Genomic DNA, 26374 nt, shown 5'->3' with positions numbered 1-26374 from the left:
AGCAAGCCACCCGTCAGGGTGCTGGAGTCGGTGCTGCTCGCCATCTCCGGGTGTGGTCTGCCAAGACTGATCCAAACCACACCCTGCCCCCCCAGTTTTCTTCTCTTTCCGCCCCTGTTGGGGGTGGTCCCGGGGCAACCTGCTGGCAATCACTCTCAGGGGCAGCCCCCTAACGTTGATGGACATCTCTATAGCCGCACTCATGGCTGTTGGGGGTGGGCTCCATCGTTGGCGCCATTCTGGGACCTCGCCCACGATGGGAGGTGGCTTCCTGTTGTCTTTTGGAGCGCACATTATGGCGTCCGTTCTGCTGGGGCGGGCGCCATATTCAATACAGTGAAACAGTCTTTTTTCAGGCACGCAGTACCCGGTGGTGGCGGGTACGAAATCCTGCCAACTACGCCAAAAGTTGACGCGCCCCCTGGGCCGCGTGTGCGTGGAGATACCCGGAACCGGAACCGTTGTGGATGCTGGGGGTTGTAGTCCTCGTGTGGCGGGGACCCGGTCCCGTGGCTCAGGGTGGTCAACCCAAATGGCAGTCTATTTATAGGATTTTATGATATTAAATGTCCGACTACGCCACCCGTGGATTGCGATCAGAGTGAACCGCCGCTGCAGGGCAGACCGCTGAGGCTGGTGTTGTGAGTGCAGCAAGAAATAGTATAACTCCCCACGGGAGGAATATGGCCTCAGGGCAGCAAGTGGAGATGCTGGGGGTGATGATGCGCGGGATCAGCAGTAACGACACAGAGTCCTGTAATGCAGTCCAGGGTATTTACTCACAGTTCTTTATCCACGTTACTACAGCTGGTCATAACGTCCCTCGTCGCACTGTGTTCACCAGGTGAGGGGCTCGGCCTACTCCCAGATAACTTTGGAGCATTTCACAGGACCCCCTTTATGTGTCCTTTGTCTGGCCTGTCATACGCCTCCAGTGACCTCGCTTCTGTCCGGCTGCCTCGGGCCTTCTCTGGTAAACTTCGGCGCCAGTTTCCCTGACCCTATGTGGTGCCTTCCTAGCGGGTGTAGCAAGGGGCTGCGCCACGTGAAATGTCACAGCCTCCGGTTTCTAGCTGAGGGTAGTTCCCCGCCTCCACTAGTTTCGGGGACCGGTCTCCCCCTTTGGCCTGACCCTTCTACGCAGGTAGATTCGGGCGTGCGGTGGCGACTGGGGTCCCTTCGTTCCTTGTTCCTGGAGCCTCCTCCGCTCCTCTTCCTTCCTTCTCCTTCCTTATGCTTCCTCCAGGCTCCGGTCTCTTAGGCCTGCCTGCGGAGCAGAGCCCATGTAGAGCATCTGCTCCCACCTCCTGCTCCCTCTTCTTCTCTCTGATCTCCCTCTTTTGAACTAAGATGGTGCCCACCTTTTATACCTCCCTCTAGGTGCACCCAGGAACTGCCCTCTCCCTCCTATACACTACAGGGTTCCCCCTTCCTCGGTGTTCCCTCCCCCCACTCCAACCAGGGACAGGGACTGTCGTGCTCTACTTGGAGCATATCGGTCGCCCTGCCCCCCTTAAATGTGGTGTAATGCATGCAGGTGTCGGGATCCTGATCCACACTCTATCCTTACCTGAGAGTGAGATATCACACCTCTGAGTGAGGTGCAATATCTCTGTAGCAACCGAGCCCTCGGGGTGCTACACAATCAAAATGCGTTACTCGAGCAATCTCTCTGCAATAAAATGCGGACCTCAACAACCACCAGCTGCCCCATCAACAGCATCTGCTACTTCTTCCTCCTCTGTTACTGTGCCATCGTAACATCTCCGCCTGCACCTCATTCACAGTCCAGCAGTTTGTCTGGTTCATCGTACTCTGCCCTTTCTCAGCACTGCAGCCAGCCCTTGGTCCCATAGTTGTGGTCACTTAAAAGATTATTTCCTCCTACATATGACAAAGCTAAGAGATTGAACTCCACCATCTCCAATCTGTTGGCCATGTAAATAGTGGTGTCAGGCCCTAATTTTTTAAAATTTGAAGACTCCTGATTGGGTCTCCATCTGCTTGGTTGGCTGTAGTGGAAAAGTTGTCGATCCCCATTATACTAGTTCTACTCTAGTGAAATTAATTCTTTGGTGCAGATATTGTTGTCACAGGGGTACACATGATATAATCTAAATTGATTTTCAACCTACCGTTGTATATAAAGCAGGCTATATTTCATCTTTAAATTCTTGGGTGCAAATATTGTTCTCCATACAGGGGGGAAAAATTATTTCTTCTGTTACTAGCATGATACAATAGGGGACATCTCAGTTTGAAATTGTTTGGAGCATATCTCTTATGCTATACAGACCTCATCCACACTACAAAAATTCTTTCTTCTGTTAATAACGTCATACAGCAGGCCAGATGTCATTTTTACATTTTTAGGTGCTGATATTTTTCTCCACACAGGGGTACATATGATTAAATAAAAATTGGTTTTATTACTACTGTCGTATATAAAGCAGGCTACATCTCATCTTTTAATTCTTTTGGTGCAGATATTGTTCTCTACACAGGGGTACAACTGATAAAATAGAAATTGGTTTTCTTAGTACCATGATATATAAAGCAGGTTACATGTCATCTTTTAATTCTTTGGTACAGATATTGTTCTCCACACAGGGGTACACATGACTAAATTGAAACTGGTTTTCTTACTACTGTGGTATATAAAGCAGGCTATATTTCATCTTTTTTATTCTTTGGTGCAAATATTGTTCCCCACACTGGGGTACACATGAAAAAATTGAAATTAGTTTTCTTTGTACCGTGGTATATAATGCAGGCTACATCTCATCTTTTAATTCTTTGGTGCAGATATTGTTCTCACAGAGGTACACATGATTAAATCGAAATTGGTTTTCTTAGTACCGTGGTATATAAAGCGGGCTACCTTTCATCTTTTAATTCTTTGGTGCTGATATTGTTCTCCACACAGGGGTACACATTAGTGATAAGCGAGCACTAAATGTGCTCAACTTAGTGGTTCAGCAGTTTTCAAAACTTACCCAGATCTGCCAGAGCAGCTTGTGAAAGTACACCGCGTGTGTGCCCATTTCAGAAAATCAGCTACAGCTTCCGCGACCCTGGCAGTGCTTCAGCAGCGTTTGCAGCTTCCAGCACACCGACTTGTGTGTGATGTCACCACACGTTGGAAATCAATGTTGCAGCTGTTGGGAAGGATATGTGAGCAGCAGAGGGCAGTTGTTGAGTACCAGCTTCAACATGCCTGTTGGAATTCAGGTCAACCTTCGCACATAAGAGCTGATGAGTGGGCATGGATGTCTGACATCTGTGCCATCCTCCAAAACTTTGAGGAGTCCAACAAGATGGTGAGCGGCGATGACGCCATAACTAGCATCACCATCCCGCTTCTCTGTCTACTGAAATGCTCACTGCTCACAATTAAAGAGGAGGCATTGCAGGCGGAGCAAGGAATTATACAGGGTGATGCTACACAGCCCAGCCTCATCTCATCTCAATGCGGATTGGGCGATAATGAGGACGATGAGGAAGATGAGGAGGAGAACATGGACAGTCATCCTCTCGGTGAGCACAGGGAAGTCTTGGCTGTCTTGGAAGACTTGATACCCCTCTTGCAGTCTGTGGGAAGGCTGTATGAGTTTTGCGTAATGATAACCTTCAGTGGCCTAAACCGTGGCTTTGCTAATGCACGTTATTTCTCAAAACACATTGCAGATTGTAACATTCCTGGCGGTGTGCTTGCATGCTGCACCACCTCCCACCATGCCAGACCGCAATCTTACCTGTCAGTCCAGGCTGCACATTTTGTTTCAGTATCTGCTGTGTCCATGTCTCTTGTCTGACTGCTTAGGGCGTCGGCGCAGCTTCTGCCTGTTTCTTACAGTTACTGTGTGCACAGTCCTAATGTGTCCCCAGCCTATTGCTGTGAGTCACTGGATACTTAAACCCCCTCCACACAGTAGGAGGTGCCTGAGCAACACTTTCACTCAGTTTGTCTTTTGCAACTGAGTTGCCAGGTCCTGTCCTGTATCTAGTCTGTTCTGACACCCTGGGGGCTGAGTACCCAGGCCTGTTACCTGTATCTCTGAATTCTAGTCTGTTTCCGCCAACCTGGGGGCTAAGTTCCCAGGCTCGTTCCTGTATCTTGCTCACGGTTCAGTTTCTGTCTGAACAGTGTCCTAGTCCATTACCTGTTTATCTCTATGTCTGCACCTTACCCTTTTCCTGCAGTATCTTAACCTGCACCTAACTCCAACTCGTTGTCTCTGTACTTCTGTTTGTGAGTTTTGTGTCCACTCGCTACTTCATTGCAAGTACCTTGTGTGTATCTGGTTCTGCTCATTCTGTTTCCCTGCCTTTGTATCTAACTCGTGTGTTCCAGCTATCTTCTTGTGTTCTCCAGTCTGTTCCATGTGAATAGATCCCTGTTCTGTCTACCGCATCTGTGGGTTTTGCTTTGCTCTACTTTCTCACTGCAACTGCGGTTTTGCTTTGCTTGTTCACCGCATCTGCGGGTTTTGCTCTGCTTTGCTTGTTCACCACATCTGCGGGTTTTGCTCTGCTTTGCTTGTTCACCGCATCTGCGGGTTTTGCTCTGCTTTGCTTGTTCACCGCATCTGCGGTTTTGCTCTGCTTTGCTTGTTCACCGCATCTGCGGGTTTTGCTCTGCTTTGCTTTTTCACCGCATCTGCGGGTTTTGCTCTGCTTTGCTGGTTCACCGCATCTGCGGTTTTGCTCTGCTTTGCTTGTTCACCGCATCTGCGGTTTTGCTCTGCTTTGCTTGTTCACCGCTTCTGCGGTTTTGCTCTGCTTTGCTTGTTCACCGCATCTGCGAGTTTTGCTCTGCTTTGCTTGTTCACCGCATCTGCGGGTTTTGCTCTGCTTTTCTGGTTCACCGCATCTGCAGTTTTGCTCTGCTTTGCTTGTTCATCGCATCTGCGGTTTTGCTCTGCTTTGCTTGTTCACCGCATCTGCGGGTTTTGCTCTGCTTTGCTTGTTCACTGCATCTGTGGGTTTTGCTCTGCTTTGCTTGTTCACCGCATCTGCGGGTTTTGCTCTGCTTTGCTTGTTCACCGCATCTGCGGTTTTGCTCAGCTTTGCTTGCTCAGCACATCTGCGGGTTTTGCTCTGCTTTGCTTGTTCACCGCATCTTTGGATTTTGCTTCGCTCTGCTTGTCTACCACACCTGCGGCTGTTCCTGTATCCCAGTCTGTACTGGTTCCTATCCTGCCTATGTTCCTACTTGCCAGTACCCGCCTGTCTGCATGCCAGCCGTGCCTGCCTATGCCCACCTGTCTGCAAGCCAGCCGTGCCTGCCAGTACCCACCTGTCTGCATACCAGCCGTGCCTGTCAATATCCACCTGTCTGTATACCAGCCGTGCCGGTCAGTACCCACCAGTCAATATGCCAGTTTAACCTGCCTGTTCCTGCATTCCCCGGTGTGGGTCAACAGCTGTGACCGAGGTCTGACTTGGAGTAGCACCTGGTTCCTCTGCTCGGTTCCTCCCTGGTTCACGGAGTCGACTGAGCTGCCGTTCGACCTTGGTCGGATCGGGTTGATACTTAGTTACACCCCTCCAGGCACTCCTCGGTTCATGGTAAGTGGGATCACTAATCAAGCTCACGCCAGTCAGTCTGGGCGCGAGCGTAACAGTTTGCTCAGGCCATGGTTCCTGTTGAGCCCCACGGCCCTTCGCTCTCAGAGACATTTATTCCTTGTCTGGCGAATACGTGCACCAAGGAAAAATTTTTTTCGCAAGCTGAGGCCCAGGCGATTTACGCACCAGCCCAAATGGATCTATCAGCACTCGTTCCTGCAGATCCACCACGGTACTATGGGGATCCAAACTGAAGCCGTGCATTTGTGGAGCAATGCATGCTGCATTTCAAATTCTAAGCTCACTATTTTCCTACCGATCGGGTTAAAGTAGCATTCATGATGTCCTACCTAGCGGGTGATGCCTTGAAATGGATCACCCCCCTTTGGAAAGCATGGGATCCTATCTTCTCTGATCTGCAGGCCTTCCTGGTGGCCTTTCTAATGGTCTTCGATGACCCTAATCCTGAAGCTTCTGCTAAAGTTTCCCTTCCCAATATCCTAGAGCAGCCCCGATGGATGATGTGTGTAGGTAGCTTACCAGTTTTCCAGCCTGAAGAGACTGCTGCCCACACTGAATCCACACAGGATGACAATGCTCTACAGAATACTTCCCTTCCCAACCTCAAGAGGCAGTCCAGACGTGCAAGGCGTAGAGGTAAACCGTCACGCCAGGTTCTGTCCTCCCAAAGACCTTCTGTTCCTGGCCTGTAGAGGCAGCTGTCCGCACAGAATCCATGAAGGATGACTATGTTCGTCAGGCAAAGCAGATGCCAGAAGTCAGTCACAAAATCGGATTGCGGTCCCGCTGCAGTTGTTTTGGATCCCCTGATGGTCTTTGTCTAGCGAAGGTTGGAGAATCCCAAGACATTAGGCCTGTAGGAGAGGCTGCCCTTGGCGTTAGTGTTTCCTCTCCACAGATGACCATGACTGTCTCCATGGCAAGTGAAGGTCTTGGATTAACGGGAAGTTTCGGGCTTAAAGCCTTGAAGAGTCGGAGTCTGATTCCCGTCCAACAACTCCAGAAGCCGGTTTGGGCATTGTTAGCGGAAGGACGAGCCCTTCTAAGAAACAGTCAAAATATGTCTGTACAAATTAAGCTCCAGATTGGAGCATTACACATGAAGAAGTTTACATTCCAGGTGCTGTGTGGTTTACCCACATGTCGTCCAGAGCCGAGAGATCTAGTGCCCGCTCAGGTCTGGAGATCCTGCATGGTGTTTCCTGGGAGACTGCTGAGGTGTAAGGGGTGTCCAGTCCCCATATCTTCAGGACAGTCAGCAGTTTCTTCTTCTTCTTTACCAGATCTTCTAGTCGCTGACTCGCTGTGCGCTGAAGTCTCTGAAGGAAGGGAAGCAGGGGCATTGTCCCCACACAGTCTCGACGATTGTATCAATGATCTAGCTTTAGGCACTGCCCCGCCTCGCAGACGTGTCATCTCAGAAACCAAACTGAGGTTGGTCCCTAAGCAAGGATCCTCCATCTCTAACAAATCTGCTTGATCACCGCACCTGCGGTTTTGCTCCGCTCTGCTTGCTCACCGCACCTGCGGTTTTGCTCCGCTCTGCTTGTTCACCGCACCTGCGGTTTTGCTCCGCTCTGCTTGTTCACTGCACCTGCGGTTTTGCTCCGCTCTGCTTGTTCACCGCACCTGCGGTTTTGCTCCGCTCTGCTTGTTCACCGCGCCTGCGGTTTTGCTCCGCTCTGCTTGTTCACCGTGCCTGCGGTTTTGCTCTGCTTTGCTTGTTCATCGCTCCTGCGGTTTTGCTCTGCTAGTCCACCGCATCTGCGACTCTATTCCTGTATCCCAGTCTGTACTGGTCCCTATCCAGCCTGCGTTCATACCTGCCAGTATCTGCCTGTCTGCATACCAGCCGTGCCTGCCAGTACCCACCTGCCTTCATACCAGCCATGCCTGCTAAGTACCCACCTGCTGTCATACCAGCTGTGCCTGCCAGTACCCACCTGTCTGCATACCAGATCACCTGCCTGTTCCTGCATTCCCCGGTGTGGGTCAACAGCTGTGACCGGGGTCTGACCTGGAGTAGCACCTGGTCCCTCTGCTCGGTTCCTCCCTGGTTCACGGAGTCGACTGAGCCGCCTTGCGACCTTTGTCGGACCGGGTTGATACTTAGTTACGCCCCTCCAGGCACTCCTCGGTTCATGGTCCAGTGGGATCACTAATCACGCTCATGCCAGTCAGTCCGGGCGCGAGCGTAACATTGATGTGAATGGTCCCTGTTCCTCCTGCTCTTTCTCCTTTGCCACCACCTCATTCATCATTCATCACCTGAAGCTTTGTTTTAACGGGAGTCATAGAACTGGGATAGTAGCAGGAAAACATCCAGCAATCCTCGGAGGAGGTAGGATATACGCCAAAACCCTGACCACCTCAGGCCTAGCCACTACTACATACATGCTCTTGCATTCCATGGAACAGAAAGCTAAGGAGATGGATGGCCTCATGATCATGAATAATTTACTCGTTGTGTAGGAGGCCGACCACTGCTGCTGTCTACCTTCTGAACTTTGTGTTGAAGCATGATTGACCCAGGACCCACAATCCTCTATGTCTGCAGGATGTGTTGCATTCCTGTGTCCAACTGTGTCCCGGCTTCCACAATATTAACCCAGTGTGAAGGCGTCAGTGAGATGGACCATCCCTGGCCGCATTCACTTGTCCACGTGTTTGTGGTTAGGCTGTCCTTCCAACTAAATGCACTGGGGAGGGCACAGGTAATGTTTTGGTATGCGCGCTTGTGTATAAGGCGCACCGGGACAAATAGGGGCGACTGAGGACCGTTTATGGACACCCGGCCGCCCCCAGGCGGCTGGGGACTGTGTGTGGGCACCCGGCCGCGGGGCGGCTCGGGACCGAGTATGGATACCAGGTCGCCGATGCAGCCATGACGTGTTTGCCAGATTCTGCCTCCACATGCCTAAAAGGCCCAATTTCAAGTGCAAGCAAGCTAGCAGTATGGTATTGCAGCCTGGGGGTGGGTGGGTGGTTGACTGCATACTTGCGCTTGCAGTGCAAGGAATGGGGGAGGTACAATTGAACACTGCTCTGGGAGAAGGACTAGCACGGGGATAGTTGCAAGTCTGCATCTTCTCATGCGGCAAGGATGACTTCTGATGGGCACACTTTTAGGCAGTGACCTGGGTGTCAGAGATGCTTCCAGGGGTCTTCCCCATGCTGTTCCCATGTCTTTTCAGCACTGTACTCGTATGCATGTGTCACACAGCACATGGCCAGATAAGGTTGTAAAATGCTAAAATGACATTTCCCGGTGAATGCATTTGTCACGGTTGAAAGCAATGCAAAAATGTATAAAAAATGCTACTTGTGAACATAGCCCAAGGTGTGGAGGTGTATTTTTGTTTTTGGTTATTTATTTTACCTTATACACAACTCTTTACCCTGGAAAGGAACTTCCTTAACATATTTCACAGGAAAACCATTTCAGTTCCGTTTTTGAACGTTTTATTGTGAGCCTGTAAAAGTGGCTTAATACCTCTGACCACGTTGTTGACAGCAGTGACCTGGGGGTCAGAAATGCTTCCAGGGGCGATCCCTGTGCTGTCCCCATGTCTTTTGAGCACTGTCACTATCGTTTTGGGCACTTTTTATGCTTTCTACAGACTGCCGGGGGTGCCGCCGCAAAAATGCTTGCGTCTCCCATAGACTAACATTGGGCTCGTTGCTCGGGTCGAGCACCCGAGTATCATGGTGAGCTCGGCCCGAGCTTCGAGCACCCGAGCATTTTAGTGCTCGCTCAACACTAATGGTGACCCATGAAGTGTCTCATGCATGATGGTGGCCCCTCAAAGTGTCTCGTGTATGATGGTGGCCCACAAAGTGTCTCATGTATGATGGTGGACCCTTCCAAAGTGTCTAATGTATGATGGTGGTGCACAAAGTGTCTCATGTATGATGGTGGCCCAATAATTGGCTCATGTATGATGGTGGCCAACGGAATGTCTCATGTATGATGGTGGTCCACAAAGTGTCTCTTTTATGATGGTGGCCCCACAAAGTATCTCATGTATGATTGTGTTCCCCAAAGTGTCTCATGTATGAAGGTGACCCATGAAGTGTTTCATGTATGATGGTGATGCACTAAGTGTCTCATGCATGATGGTGGCCCCATGAAGTGTCTCTTGTATGATAGTTATGATAGTGGACCCCTCGAAGAGTCTCATGTATGATGGTGGTGCACAAAGTGTATCATGTATGATGGTGGACCCCCCGAAGTGTCTAATGTATGATGATGGCCCCCCAAAGTGTCTCATGTATGATGGTGGCACTCTGAAGTGTTTCATGTATGATGGTGGACCCCCCGAAGTGTCTAATGTATGATAATGGTCCCCCAAAGTGTCTCATGTATGATGGTGGCACTCTGAAGTGTTTCATGTATGATGGTGGACCCACCAAAGTGTCTCATGTATGATGATGACCCCCCAAAGTGTCTTATGTATGATGGTGGCGCACAAAGTGTCTCATATATGATGGTAGCACTCTGAAGTGCTTCATGTATGATGGTTGACCCCCCAAAGTGTCTCATGTATGATGATGGCCCCCCAAAGTGTCTTATGTATGATGGTGGCGCACAAAGTGTCTCATGTATGATGGTGGAACTCTGAAGTGTCTCATGTATGATGGTGGCCCCCCAAAGTGTCTTATGTATGATGGTGGCCCCCTGAAGTTCCTCATGTATGATGGTGGCCCCCCAATGTCTCTCATTTATGAAGATGGCCTTCGATGTGTCTCATGTATGAAGATGGCCCCCCCATGTGTCTCACGTATGATGGTGGCCCCCTGGAGTTCCTCATGTATGATGGTGGCCCCCCAATGTCTCTCATGTATGAAGATGGCCTCCGATGTGTCTCATGTATGAAGATGGCCCCCGATGTGTCTCATGTATGATGGTGGCCCCCCGAAGTATCTCATGTATGATGGTGGCCCCCTGAAGTGCCTCATGTATGACGGTGGCCCCCTGAAGTTCCTCATGTATCATGGTGATGAACAAAGTGTCTCATGTATGATGGTGGACCCCCAAAGTGTCTCATGTATGATGATGGCCGCCTAAAGTGTCTAATGTATGATGGCGCCCCCCCCAAATTGTGTCATGTATGATGGTGGCGCACAAAGTGTCTCATGTATGATGGTGGCCCATGAAGTGTTTCATGTATGATGGTGGACCCCCCAAAGTGTCTCATGTATGATGATGGCCCCCCAAAGTATCTCATGTATGATGGTGGCCCCCTGAAGTGCCTCATATATGATGGTGATGAACAAAGTGTTTCTATGATAGTGGATCCCCCAAAGTGTCTTATGTATGATGATGGCCCCCCAAAGTGTCTCATGTATGATAGTGGCCCCCCCAAAGTGTCTTATGTATGATGGTGGCCCCCTGAAGTGGCTCATGCATAATGATGGACCCTCGAAGTGTCTCATGTATGATGGTGGCCCCCAAAGAGTCTCAGGTATGATGGTGACCCCCAAAGAGTCTCATGTATGATGGTGGCCCTGAAGTGCCTCGTGCATGATGGTGGCCCTGAAGTGCCTCATGTATGATGGTGGCCCCCTGAAGTACCTCATGTATGTTCGTGGCCCCTGAAGTTTCTCATGTACAATGCTACTTACAGAGCACCACACGGCAGCTCCCACCATCAGTCATCCATGGAGTTAATGTCCTCCTCATCAAGGTAAGTGCAGCCCTGGATACAGGACCACCAGCACCTAGGACGAAACTTTATGTATGGGTTGTTTCCATGGGGCACAGGCTGTGGCACTACGAGAGGCTTGTCTTATAGAGGGGAAAGGTCTGCTGCATCACTGAATGTTAATGTATATTCTGCCCATGGCTGAGTTCAATCTGTACTCACCGTGTACTTTACTATTTTGGAGTGTTATATACAGTCCGTTATTCTTGGGTGTTACATATGGTCCCATTATTCTTTAGTGTATGTCCTATACTGTACGTGATACATAAACAGGCCCAGCGTCAGCACCCAGCACACCTGGGCAAGTGCCGAGGCCCTGAGCAGGTGGGGCGGGCACTCGCCGTCGGGCACCTGAGCCCTTGAGCGGAGGACCAGTACAGCGCCTGCTCCCCCCTGCTTGCTCAGAGCCCCGGCGGCCCGGCACAATTCTTACCTCTCCCCGTGCCTCCGCAGCAGGTCCTGTCTCTTCCGCGGCTGCTGCACTGTGACGTCTCAGGTCAGAGAGAGCAATGACGTCTTTCCACCGCACCCTCTCCTGAGCAGTCACAGCGCAGAGCGGGAAGATGGTGATGTGGCTGAGGAGTCCGGAGTAGCGGCAGCAGGTGAAAAGTGAGGTGAGTATTTGATTTTTTTTTTTTTTAAGTATGGAGGCATGGGGCATTATATGGGAGGGTGACATCCTGCATGGGGCATTATATGGGGGCCAGTATCCTGTACGGAGTGTTCTATGGGGGCCAGTATCCAGTATGGAGCGTTATATGGGGGCCAGTATTCTGCATGGAGCATTTTATGGGGTCCATTATTCTGTATGGAGCATTATATGGGGCCCATAATACTGTATGGAGGACTATGTGGTGCCCAAAATACTATATAGAGGACTATGTGGTGCTCATAATACTGTATAGAGGACTATGTGATGCTATCAAACTGTATGGAGGACTTAGTGGTGCTATAATACTGTATGGAGGACTATACTATCCAGTCTGCACTGTGCACTGTGAGGATTCGCCGGTTTCTGTGCTATTGTGGAATTTACTATAGATAACGTTCGTGGAATGTAAGAAGTGAAATCTTGTTTGCATATTTGTATACGTTACATATTGAATCCATACATCATTGCTTACGTTCGATGGAGGAGGGGCTGGATGTAGAGTTACAGTGGATGTAGAGGTGTATATATAGGGACATCGAGCTTTCCCTGATCACACAGCACAATGGCAGCGCACACAAGCCTCCTCGTGGTGATTGCCCTCTGCGTGGCCGCAGGTAAGACCCTGCACCTGCCCCACACCCGTACTATTGATAGATGCTATATAATCTACATACTATAATGATGGGCACCTCCGAGATTATATCACACATTAGATCAGGCTTAGATTTGGCAAATCAACAGACAACTCTTGAAGAAGCCGCAGTGTGGGCGAAACATCTCTTCTTGTTCTATCTAGATACATATATTCTTTATTACAGTTTCCCAGTGAACCATGTAATAGCACTATACATTGGCCAAACATAATACTATTACACCATGACAATGCATTACTACCATATAATGTTGAAATAAAGCCACCATAGAGCTACTAATTAATACCTCTATACCATGACCTCATATTACCAGCGCTTTGTGTGGTATTTCTCTGTGACTAAGTGGTAGTATTATGTGATCATGGTGTGGAAATATTATTTAATATCAATGTGAAGGTATTTCTGTGACTATGTGATGGTAATTTGTGGTCACAGTGTGGCGGTATTATTTAGTAACAGTATGGTGGTAATACTCATTATCCAAGATTTCACATTTCCTCCTCATGAAAACGAAATAATATATATTGATACCAAATAATATCTCCGCACAATTAATAGAAATAATAGTATGTGCAAACCATAACCAAGCATTATCGCTAGTGTGTGAATAATGCTACCATACTGTTACTAAATAATACCTGTACATCAAGACCGCACATTACCGTCACATAGTGCGGAGGTATTATTAAGCGCCAATATGGCAGTATTTCTCAGTCACTATGTGGCAGTATTATGTTGACATGGTGTGGAGGTATTTTTTTAATAACAGTATGGTGGTATTACTCAGTCACTGAGACCTTGTATTTCCACCACATATTATTTGAATTGCATTGTTACCACAATACACTGACCATACAGTGGTAGATACGAGTGGTAGATACGAGGGCTGCACCTGCGCTCTGCAAACCATATGTGTAAATACAGTAAAGATACTTCCAGTGGAGTCACTTACACACTTCTTCTCCATCCGCCCCGGACCTCAATGACGACTTAGCCACAGCTCATTTCTGCGGAGACATCTTTGCTTTCTCACAAATCCTGTCCCTTCCTGAGACACTATCCTCCCTGCAGCTTCCTCCATTATTGTATCTGTTGCTGGCCCAGGAGCCCCATGCTTATAGCCATCCCCCCAGTAATAGTGCCCCTAACTGAAATAACGCCCCTAACAGAGTAATAGTGCCCATAAAAGGGTAATAGTTCTTCTAACAGAGTAATAGTGCCCCTAAAAGGGTAATAGTGCCCCTTCAGAGTAATAGTGCCCCTAAAAGGGTAATAGTGCCTTTAATAGAGTAACAGTATCCCTAACACAGAAATAGTGTCCCTAACACAGTAATAGTTCCCCTAACACAGTAATAGTGTCCTTAAGTGTCCTTAACAGAGTAATAATGCCCTTAACATAATAACAGTACCCCTAACATAGTAATAGTACCTCTAACAAAGTAATAGTACCTCTAACACAGTAATAGTGCCCCTAACACAGTAATAGTGCCCCTAACACAGTAATAGTAGCTCTAACAGTGTAACAGTGCCGCTACCATAGTAATAGTGCCCTTAACAGAATAAAAGTAACCCAACAGAGTAATAGTGCCCCTAACACAGTAATAGTGCCCCTAATACAGTAATAGTACCCCAACAGAGTAATAGTTCCCCTAACACAGTAATAGTGCCTTTAACACAGTAATAGTGCCCCTAACACAGTAATAGTACCCCAAGAGAGTAAGAGTGCCCCTAACACAGTAATAGTGCCCCAACAGAGTAATAGTGCCCCTAACACAGTAATAGTACCCCAACAGAGTAATAGTGCCCCTAACACAGTAATAGTGTCCTTAACAGAGTAATAGTGCTCTAACACAGTAATAGTGTCCTTAACAGAGTAATAGTGCCCTAACACAGTAATAGTACCCCTAATACAGTAATAGTGTCCTTAACAGAGTAATAGTGCTCTAACACAGTAATAGTGTCCTTAACAGAGTAATAGTGCCCTAACACAGTAATAGTACCCCTAATACAGTAATGGTGTCCTTAACCGAGAAATAGTACCCTTAACACAGTAATAGTGTCCTTAACAGAGTAATAGTGCTCTAACACAGTTATAGTGTCCTTAACAGAGTAATAGTGCTCTAACACAGTAATAGTGTCCTTAACAGAGTAATAGTGCTATAACACAGTAATAGAGTCCTTAGCAGAGTAATAGTGCTCTAACACAGTAATAGTGTCCTTAACAGAGTAATAGTGCTCTAACACAGTAATAGTGCCCTTAGCAGAGTAATAGTGCTATAACACAGTAATAGTGTCCTTAACAGAGTAATAGTGCTCTAACACAGTAATAGTGTCCTTAACAGAGTAATAGTGCTCTAACACAGTAATAGTGTCCTTAACAGAGTAATAGTGCTCTAACACAGTAATAGTGTCCTTAACAGAGTAATAGTGCCCTTAACACAGTAATAGTGTCCTTAACAGAGTAATAGTGCTATAACACAGTAATAGTGTCCTTAACAGAGTAATAGTGCTCTAACACAGTAATAGTGTCCTTAACAGAGTAATAGTGCTCTAACACAGTAACAGTGTCCTTAACACAGTAATAGTACCCCTAACACAGTAATAGTGTCCTTAACAGAGTAATAGTGCTATAACACAGTAACAGTGTCCTTAACACAGTAATAGTACCCCTAACACAGTAATAGTGTCCTTAACAGAGTAATAGTGCCCTTAACACAGTAATAGTGTCCTTAACAGAGTAATAGTGCTATAACACAGTAACAGTGTCCTTAACACAGTAATAGTACCCCTAACACAGTAATAGTGTCCTTAACAGAGTAAAAGTGCCCTAACACAGTAATAGTACCCCTAACACAGTAATAGTGTCCTTAACAGAGTAATAGTGCCCTAACACAGTAATAGTGTCCTTAACAGAGTAAAAGTGCCCTAACACAGTAATAGTACCCCTAACACAGTAATAGTGCCCTAACACAGTAATAGTACCCCTAACACAGTAATAGTGCCCTTAAAAGAGTAATAGTGCTCCTATCACCCTATACTATATAACCTCTCTCTTTTGCTCGCAGTTTACTCGTTGAATTGTTACACCTGCTCATTACAAACTTCCAACAACAATTGTAAGACTTCGACAACCTGCGGCAGCGGTGCAGCGTATTGTCAGACCATAGTGGGATCAGCCTCCTCCGGTGAGTTCACTATTTTGATTATGGGGGTTGCAGTCCTGTTTCACCAATAGCCGGGGGACTACTACCCCTAGGCACTGTACATATATAAAGATTATATACCAGGTAATTGTCGCGCCCCCAGGGCAATGGGGTACTCGGCAGCCGGGCCTATGGATGCTGGTGGGGGGTAGGTCACAGTGGCTGGCCCGGTCCATGGCCCAGGGCGGTCAACTAAAAAGGGGATTGATAACTTGGATAGGAAAAATAAAATAAATAGTTTGTGACGCCACCTGTGGTATGCGGCTACGTGGAGCCGCCGCTGCGGAGCAGTCCTCTGAAGCTGATGTTACTGCAGCAGGGATGGTGTGGCTCTCCACAGGAAGAGCTAGCTCCAGGGCAGTGTAGATTAGTGTGGGTTGCGCTGGGCGTTGTAGTGCAGGGGGAAAGCTGGTGCAGCTGAAATAATGGACGGAGGCAGTACGGTGCAGTCATCCGAGTCTTTACTCACATTCTTTATGCAAGTTCCGCTGGTGCGCTGTACCGGTGTCAGCCTCCCACGTCACGCTGCACTTACCAGGCAGGGGTTCAGCTCTTCCTCAGGAAGGTTAGGAGCACCAGAAGGAACCCAGCTTTCTTGTGTTCCTCTCTAGACCGTCTTCACGCTGGGTCTTCTCCCTCCTGCCCTGCGCTTCCCCACTCTCAATCCCGCTCGGGTACGCTGAAGTCCCTCCTGTCTTACTAGAGTTCCCGGACCTGCTTGACCCTCACGAAGATTAGAATAAGGTTTTGGCAACTGAACTATATAAGCCAGAAGCCTCCGGTTTTTCCAGCCGAGCCTTGGAGTTACACGACTGGTCCAAGGCCGGGTCCCCTTCTTGCGGCCTACGGTCCCGCTGTCTTCTAACAGATTCGGGGCGTACGGGTGCCGTTCCGCACTCGCCTTACCCCCTGGGATCCCTTTACTAGAAAGGAGCCTACTCCTCTGCTCCCCCCCTGAGCCTCTAGGACTGGGCCCTAACTGTGGAGCAGAGCTCCTAAAGAGACTCTGCTCCCTGACTGACTGTCCTCTCTCACTCATCTGCCACCATAAGATGGTCTCCCTTTTTATATCTCCTTCCATGGTGCTCCCCTAAACTGCTTCCTCCACCCACACCCACTACTGGTTCCCCCTACCTTTGGGTTCCCGCACTTCAGCCAGGGACAGGGCTCAGCAGAAACATACATTGCATCTTGCCCTTCCAGCCGGCCTGGAGCAGTGTAGTGTTGGATGCAGGTGTTGGGGTTCCGGGCAGCACTCCCTCCTTACCTGAGAGAAAGAGACACCACACCTCTGGGTGAGGTACAGTACCTCTGTGGCGACTGAACCCTTAGGGGCGTCACATAATGACTGACAGTTCGTAGCCACATCCCTTTGTCACATTTCAGTTTTCTTCACTCTAGGTGGGATCTCGACCACCGTCATCAGTAAGACATGTGAAACAACCTGCACTGCAGGGTCCTACAGCGTCTCCGGTGCCACCGCCACCACCTCCTGCTGCAGCACCGATCTGTGTAACGTCAGCGGCGGCACCAGCATCAAGTCCAGCTATGTCGCCATCATTCTGGCGCTGGGATCCCTCCTGACAATCCTGAAGAGCTCAGTCCTGTAACCGCAGACGAGACACCAGCAGAATACAGAAATAAAGAATAAAGATTTTCATGATCTCCGCTTGCTGTCAGTGAATTGATTTATTTTTTCTTTCACATCTAGAGGCTGTGATACAAAGAGGTCAGGACTCGCAGAGCATCGCAGCTATGGTAGAAAGGTGTCAGGACACACAGAGCATCGCAGCTATGATAGAAAGGGGTCAGAACATGCAGAGTATTGCAGCTATGATAAAAATGTGTCAGGACACACAGAGCGTTGCAGCTATGATAGAAAGGAGTCAGGACACACAGAGCATCGCAGCTATGATAGAAATGTGTCAAGACTAGTGATGGGCGAGCATTAAAATGCTGGGGTACTCGTTGCTCGGGTCGAGCACATTGGAATACTTGGGTGCTCGATGCTCGGGTTCAGCACATTGGAATAATCGGGTGCTCGACCCGAGCAACGAGCCCAATGTTAGTCTATGGGAAACTCGACCATTTTTCAGGCGGCTCCCCCTGGCGGTCTGCAGAGGGCCTAAAAATTGCCCAAATCGATGGGAAAAGTGCTCAAATGACATGGGAACAGCATGGGGAAGACCCCTGGAAGCATTTCTGACTCCCAAGTCACTGCTGTTAACAACATGGTCAGAGTATCAAGCCACTTTTACAGACTCACAATAAAACGTTCAAAAACAAAACCAAAATGGATTTTCCTGGGAAATATGTTAAGGAACATCCTTTCCAGGGTAATGACTTGTATAGAAGGCAAAATAAATAACAAAAGCCAAAAATACTCCTTCACACCTTGGGCAATGTTCACACGTAGCGTTTTTGATGCGTTTTTGCACTTTTGCATTGCTTTCAACCAAGACAAATGCATTCACTGGGAAATGTCATTTTAACATTTTACAACCTTATCTGCCCATGTGCTGTGTGAGATATCATCAGACACAACAATAAGAACCTGCCACTCCAAGAGATGCTGAAAAGATTTAAGGAATTTATTTACATGATTCTTCAATATTCAGTTTTTGACGTTTCGGCCTCATACGGCCTTCATCAGAACTGCAAATTAATCAGCAAAATATCATGTGAATATATAACACATTCTCAGAATACACAACATAACAGTTAATTTATATAAGAATCTAAGTTTGTATAATGAGTACATAATACCTATACACAAAGAAATAAATAATCAATGAGAGCAATTCATTATACGGAGAATAATGGCTAAATACTTTAGGCGTGATTTGCAGATATATAACTATACATTGGACGTAACAGCAAAAAATAGCAATATATGTCATTGTTACCAAGATTCTGCCCAATGGATGTAAGGAGGATCAACCAAATGCTGTAAGAGAAAGGGGAATAGTGCAAATCACTATAACTGTGCACACAGCCACACTTGAACATATGTACAAGACCTCAGCAGCTGAGTATTACTCACCAAAGTCATTGGAGAAGAGGGCATAGATGTAGTGGCGCTAAATGGAGAGGAGCACAGCCGTGCTATGAGAAATGTGCTGTGTGACCAGGACACTGAGTGTGCTTATATGTTATGTTTGCATTTCCGGATCATGACGCTGATCCGGCGCTTGGAGGTCACATGATCAGCTTCTGGACGCGTTACCGGAAGTGACGCGCCGGGGGAAGTATGTCACCACTAGGCGCCATGTTGGTGGGCTACGAGTGGGATCACATGGTGTATGATAAGGCACGTCCCCGGAAGTGACGCGCCAGGTAGAAATGTTCACTATGGGTCGTCTTATTGGTGTATGAGAGCTACAGTGTGCAACATACAAGGAGTGATGTGCTTAACAGCATAATGAGGGACATATTTCATATGCTAATTAGAAAGTGGAACAGAATTACATTACCAAAACGGACACTGCTCGATAAAAAAATAGTAGAATAAAGGAAGAAATATTGAATCATAGAATCATAGAATGGTAGAGTTGGAAGGGACCTCCTGGGTCATCTGGTCCAACCCCCTGCTCAAAGCAGGATTCACTAAATCATCTCAGACAGATGTCTGTCCAGCCTCTGTTTGAAGACGTCCATTGAAGGGGAACTCACCACCTCTCGTGGCAGCCTGTTCCACTCATTAATCACCCTAACTGTCAAAAAGTTTTTTCTAATATCTAATCTGTGTCTCCTCCCATTTAGTTTCATCCCATTGCTTCTAGTCTTTCCTTGTGCAAATGAGAATAAAGATGATCCTTCTACAATGTGACAGCCCTTGACATATTTGTAGACAGCTATTAAGTCTCCTCTCAGTCTTCTTTTTTGCAAGCTAAACATTCCCAAATCCTGCAACCGTTCCTCATAGGACATGGTTTGCAGACCAGTCACCATTCTGGTCGCTCTTCTCTGAACTTGCTCCAGTTTGTCTATGTCTTTTTTAAAATGTGGTGCCCAAAACTGTACACAGTATTCCAGATGAGGTGTGACCAAAGAGGAGTAAAGACCAATAATGACTTCACGTGATCTAGACTGTATGCTTCTGTTAATACATCCCAGAATTGTATTTGCCTTTTTTGCTGCTGCATCACACTGTTGACTCATGTTCAGTCTATGATCTATTGTACCTAAGTCTTTTTCACATGTACTGTTGCTTAGCTCTATTCCTCCCATTCTGTATATGCTTTTTTCATTTTTATTGCCCAGATGTAGTACTTTGCATTTTTCCCTGTTAAAAACCATTCTGTTGGTTGCTGCCCACTGCTCCAGTTTATTTAGGTCTTTTTGAATTCTCTCTCTCTCTTCTCTAGTATTAGCTATCCCTCCTAGCTTTGTGTCATCAGCAAATTTAATCAGTTTACCCTCAATTCCTTCATCTAAATCATTGATAAAGATGTTGAACAATACAGGTCCCAGGACAGAGCCCTGTGGTACCCCACTTGAGACATTCATCCAGCTGGATGTGAAGCCATTTACAACCACCCTTTGAGTCCGATCACTAAGCCAGTTATGAATCCACCTAACAGTTGCCTGGTCCATTGCATACTTGGTCATTTTTTCAATAAGGATGGTGTGAGATACTTTGTCAAATGCTTTGCTGAAGTCAAGATATACTATATCTACAGCATTTCCCTGATCCACCCAGTCAGTGATTCTGTCATAGAAGGAAATTAAGTTAGTCTGACATGACTTGTTAGTTACAAACCCATGCTGACTCTGGTTAATCACTTCATTCTTATCCAGGTACTTACATACATGTTGTTTAATAATTTGTTCAAAGATCTTTCCTGGTATAGAAGTCAGACTCACCGGCCTATAGTTCCCTGGGTCCACCTTCTTCCCCTTTTTGAAGATAGGAACAACATTTGCTCTTCTCCAGTCTTCTGGGACTTCTCCTGTTCTCCAAGAATTTTCAAAGATTATGGAGAGTGGTTCTAAAATTTCTTCTACGATCTCCTTCAGTACTCTGGGGTGTAATTCATCTGGACCTGGAGACTTGAACTCATTTATGTTAGCTAAATATTCCCTCACAATCTTTCTGTTTACAGATAACTTGGATTCTTCTATTCCTTTAAAAGGACAGTGAAGATCAGTTGATGTTACATTTTCTTTCTGAGAGAAAACAGATGCAAAATAGGAATTAAAAAGTTCGGCCTTCTCAACATACTCTCCATTGAGTATGAATGGAAATTATCTAAAAGGAAGTTGTGGAAAAGAATAATGAAATAAGAAAAAAAGTGGAAAATAAGAGAGAAAATAAAAAGAATAAGATAAGAAAAAGAAAAGGAAACAATGAAAAAAATGAAAAAAAATATATAAAATAGAAAAAATAATAGAAATAAAAATAATAACATATGTTCAAGTGTGGTTGCGTGCACAGTTATAGTGATTTGCACTATTCCCCTCTCCTGATGAAGGCCGCATGAGGCCGAAACGTCAAAAATTGAATATTGAAGAATCATGTAAATAAATTCCTTAAATCTTTTCACCATCTCTTGGAGTGCCAGTTTCTTATTGTTGTTTACATACGGAATGGAATCCTAACTGGGCACCCAAAATAATAGGAGTGCCACGTAGCCTTTTTTGAACATCATCAGACACATGCATACAGTGCTGAAAAGACATGGGAACAGCATGGGGAAGACCCCTGGAAGCATCTCTGACGCCCAGGTCACTGCCTAATAGTGTGCCCATCATAAGTGATCCTTGGCGTATGCGAAGATGCCTCCCACCATGCACCTGTCTTTGCAGACCTGCAACAATCACCGTCCACGTCATTGTTCCAGTACAACGTTCAGTTGTCCCTACCCCATTCCTAGGAATGCAAGCGCAGGTATGCAGCCAGCCAAAACAGGCAGCAATACTATACTGTCAAATTTTTGACAGCTGCTTGCACTTGAAATGTGGCCTTTTAGGCTTGTGGAGGCGAAAGCTGTCCACAACCTTATGGCAGTGGCGACTGGGTATGCATACTCTGTCCCCAGCCGCCACTATTTGTCCCTGTGTCGTCTCCGCCTTCCACAAGCACGGGTCCCAAAACGTTACCCGTGCCCTCCCCAGTGAACTTACTGGGAAGGACCGCCTAACCACAAACATGTGGACAGGTGAATGTGGCCAGGGACGGTACGGAGCCAGTCCACAGCTTGTCGGTGAGTTGTATTTCACTACAGCTATATTTTTTAGCTGAAACGACTGACTTTTGGGAAACCGTAAGTACTCCAGCTGTCATTTCTCCCAGGATGTCCTCTAAAGCTGCTTGCACTTGAAATGTGGCCTTTTGCGCTCATGGAGGTGGAAGTTTTTCACAACCTCATGCCTGCGGCAGCCGGGTGTCCATACTCTGTCCCCAGCCGCCACTATTTCTACCGGTATCGTCTCCGCCTTCCACAAGCGCGGGTCCCACAACATTACCATGCCCTCCCCAGTGCACTCACTGGGAAGGACCGACTAACCACAAAGTTGACGCGCCCCCTGGGCCGTGGGGATACCCGGAGCCGGGCCTTGTAGATGCTGAGGGTTGTATTCACCGTGGCGGCGACCCGGTCCGTGACCCAGGGCGGTCAAACCAGGGTAGTTTATGTATAGTATTTATAATGTCCGACTACGCCACCTGTGGATTGCGGTTATTGGGAACCGCCGCTGCGGAGAAGTCCACTGAAGATGATGGTTTGTGCAGAAAGTGATGTAACTCCCCACAAGAAGAGCGGAGCTTCAGGGCAGCTTGTATGGATGATGGTGGTGATAGTGCTTGGATCAGTAATAACAACACAGAGTCTTTGCAGTGCAGTCCTAGGGTCTTTACTGGTGGCAATTATATAGGCCCCAATGGGAGTACTTGCTAGGGATGAGGGCCTGGTCAGTCTGGGAGCAATCCTAGAATTCCCCTGGCCAGGTGGAGTTGTAGGCCTGTCGTTCTGACTGTTCTCTTTGGCTATCCTGCTTATAGTCGTGTTGTAGCCCACGTCCCTGAGTGTGACGTGCTGTGCTCACCCGTATGGCTGGTGACTCGGATCCCGTGTATTCCTCGCTCCTCTGTGGCGGTACTGGTACTTTCGTGTGGCTGAGCCTCCGGGCTTCTGTTGGGCCAGGAGACCTGAAATCCCCTGCCCTGCGGTATCTGCTGCTGGGCCTGAAGGGTCCCACAGCCTCAGACTCCGGTGTCCTGTTCTCTGTGTACACTGGCCAGGACGAGCTAACTCCAGCTCCAGTCCCTGGCTCCTTACTCCTGTGTCCTGCTTGACTCCTGACACTGTCTAGACTCCCTAACCCCGCCTCCAGATCCAGTTATATAGGGCAGGATCCTCCCCTTTTCTGGTCTGAAGCAGGAGGTGTTGCATGTAGTGTGTTCCCTGACCAGGAAACTCCTGTTTTGCTCCCAGACATGGTATTACTACCACTGTGGCAACCAGACCCTCTGGGGTGCCACATTCCCCCCTAGTAAATTTCAGTACTCCAGGACTGAGCATATTTTGCAAAAAATAACAGGTAACAATAACAATAGCAATAACAAGGTACATGAACATATTACAGGCATTACTGTCTCTTTAGGTCACGGTATCATCCGTACCCAGGTGTCCATTTCACCCAACAAGGTGCACTTCTTGAGGGACCCATCCCAAACCCTCCACGGAGGCCCTGGGGTGGCTACAGGGCATTGATGATCCGGATGTTGGACCACGTCTTCAGCCACCTCCACGGGTTTTTGTTCTGTGGTCTGGCGCAAAAGGGGCACTTTGTAGGTGCAACTATTTATAGGCAAAGTTTTTGGTTACTCACTGTCCATAACCTGAAAGTCTTTTTGGACCCTGTCGGGTAACTGAAAAAACGTATTTAATACACACATACACAACATTTGCAATAATACAGTCTTACATTACACTTTAAATTCTCCAACGAGCAGGGATTTGACCTCTGGTGCTTCTGGTAGACCTGCGTAACACACTGTCTATCTGTGTTCTACCTTGGTCCCCTGTATTTACCCCTGGTGTGGTGGGCTCAATGTTCACCTCACTACCGGTGTTTGGAGTTGTCTCTGGTAGGTTGGGCAGCTTCCTACGGATCCTTTGGCTTACCGTGGGTATGACAGGCTCGCTACTAGCAGAGGGTAGATTCTCCTGGTCTGCTGATGAGGAATCTTCTGTCTCCTGAGCCAATGGTTCTTCCAACTCTACTGGGACTTCTAAAGCTTCTTGAGGGGCTGGTTGGAGAAATGTAAGGACTGGCACAACTATTGCATTATTTACTTGTGTCCACGACCGTGGAAATTCTCCGAGTACTGTGCTGACAATTTCTTCCACTTCCTCTGCGGGTTGAGGGATATCTTGGCCTTCTTTAGCGTGTTGCAGCTGCTCGGGACATTTCTTCAAGTGGTCTCTGGAAACTGTTGCTGTTGTCTCACCTCCGTCCTTACTTATGAAGCACACCTTGGTGTTATCATGGTTTGAGGGTAGAACGGTGTACGGCTCTTCCTCCCACTGCTCATCCAACTTGAGGAGTCGCCTCTTCCTCTTTAGGACGTGCTCTCCTGGTGACAAGGGGGCAGCAGGTGCATGTTGATTGTAAGTCTTCTCTTGCCTTTCTCTTGCTTGAGACAGACTTCTTTCAACACTTTCCTGTACCTTACGGTATTGCTGTTGCCGCTCAGTGTCCCAATCCGCATCCGGTGTGGCGTCCCCTGGTGTCAGGACTCTCATATCCAGATCGATGGGCAGCTTACCAAGTCTCGCTCGCATCAGGTAAGCTGGTGTGCAGTTGGTGGAATTCACTGGGATATGATTGTAGAGGTCCACCAGGTCTGGCAACTTATTTGGCCACAGACTGCGTTCCTCCAGTGGCAATGTCTTCAGAAGGTCTATCACCACCTGGTTCATCTTTTCACACATCCCGTTGGTCTGAGGGTGATAAGGCGTTGTCCTGATCTTCTTGCAGCCGTACAGGTTGCAGAACTCCTGGAATACCTCCGCTTCGAAGGCCGGACCTTGGTCAGTTAGCACACGTTCTGGGTAACCATGCAGGCGGCAGAAGTGCTGCTGGAAAGCTCTGGCTGCTGTCTGAGCCGTTTGGTCCTTGACTGGCACTACTACCAGGAACCGGGAGTAGTGGTCTACGATGGTGAGAGCGTATACATAGCTTGACCTGCTCGGGGATAGCTTCACATGGTCCAGGGCTACCAGTTCGAGTGGCTGCTTGGTGATGATGGGCTGCAGGGGAGCCCTCTGGCTGTCACGGTCTTTTCTTCTCAGGTTGCATGGTCCGCATTCTCGACACCACCTCTCGACTGCTTTCCTCATGCCAACCCAATAGAACCGTTCACGTAGCAGGACTTCCAGCTTCTTCCATCCAAAATGTCCCGCTCCATCGTGGTACATTTCCAGGACCATAGACGCATCTCGCCTCGGGACTACCACCTGCCAGACCAGCTCATGTGTCCGGGAGTTGACAGTTCTTCGACACAGCTTCCCTTCATAGATGAACAGCTTGCTCTTTTCTTTCCACAGCTGTTTGGTCTCTTCTGGAGCATCTGAATCAGGGTATGAGTCAGCTTGTGTCAGCAGCTCTTTGACTAGGCGAACAGCCTGGTCACTGTCTTGCGTTTCTGCCCATCCGTGGTGGGGCAATGGATTGAGCGTGGCTTCTCTGTTGGCAGAGCACCTGTTCTTCACACAATGGGAGCACTGCTTTATCCCATGGCGGTGGAACGCGGGGATTTCTATCTCTTCCAGCTCCTCTGGGTCTTCTCCCCCGTCTGGCAAGTTAGGCATTCTGGACAGCGCATCTGCGCTTGCATTCTTGTGCCCAGCCCGGTACTTGATGGTGAATTCGTAATTATACAGTCGGGCCATCCATCTTTGTTCCAGGGCACCAAGTTTTACAGTGTCCAGGTGTGTCAGCGGGTTATTATCAGTGTACACAGTGAATTTGGAGGAGGCGAGATAATTCTTGAAGCACTCAGTCACGGCCCAGACGATGGAAAGGAACTCCAACTTGAAGGAGCTGTAGTTTTCTGGATTCCTTTCGGTGGGCCGGAGCTCCTGCTGGCATAGGCAATCACCCTTTCTCTGCCTTGCTGGATCTGGGACAGCACCGCTCCTAGTCCCACGTTGCTCGCGTCCGTGTGGAGGATGAAGGGTGGGCCATAATCGGGGTAGGCCAGGACCTCATCTCCTGTTAGGGCCATCTTCAACCTGGTGAAGGACTCATCTTCCAGCTTGTCCCATTTGAATGGTGGTTTATGGTTCTTGGCCTTCCTGGACTGGCCTATCAGGAGGTCCTGCATGGGTGCCGCCATCTTGGTGAAGCCTGGTATATACCTTCGGTAGTAGCCTACCAACCCGAGGAACTGCCGCACTTCTTTGATGGTGGAAGGTCTCGGCCAGTCCTTGATTACGGTGATCTTATTGGGATCCGGTGCTACACCGTCAGCGCTTACCACATGTCCTAAGTACTGTACTTTGGGCTTCAGCAGGTGGCACTTAGACGGCTTCACCTTCAGGCCAAAGCCAGCCAGGGCTT

The 26374-nt window shown here is 48.0% G+C and overlaps 1 protein-coding gene across 1 annotated transcript; it reads left to right on the top strand.

The window, feature by feature from the left end:
* The first annotated feature begins 12511 nt into the window (after nucleotides 1-12511).
* On the top strand, nucleotides 12512-17428 carry LOC141264568 (lymphocyte antigen 6E-like). Its single transcript, XM_073676845.1, has 3 exons — nucleotides 12512-12563; nucleotides 15668-15787; nucleotides 17207-17428. Exons 1-3 carry the CDS (start codon nucleotides 12512-12514, stop codon nucleotides 17413-17415), a joined length of 381 nt encoding a protein of 126 aa, XP_073532946.1. The 3' UTR covers nucleotides 17416-17428.
* The last annotated feature ends 8946 nt before the right edge of the window (nucleotides 17429-26374 follow it).

Source organism: Phyllobates terribilis, unplaced genomic scaffold (genome assembly GCF_046119375.1).
Source record: "Phyllobates terribilis strain yellow unplaced genomic scaffold, ASM4611937v1 Scaffold_4__5_contigs__length_816908805, whole genome shotgun sequence".
In the NCBI taxonomy this organism is placed as follows: domain Eukaryota; kingdom Metazoa; phylum Chordata; class Amphibia; order Anura; family Dendrobatidae; genus Phyllobates; species Phyllobates terribilis.
This window is presented reverse-complemented; position numbering and strand designations above follow the sequence as displayed.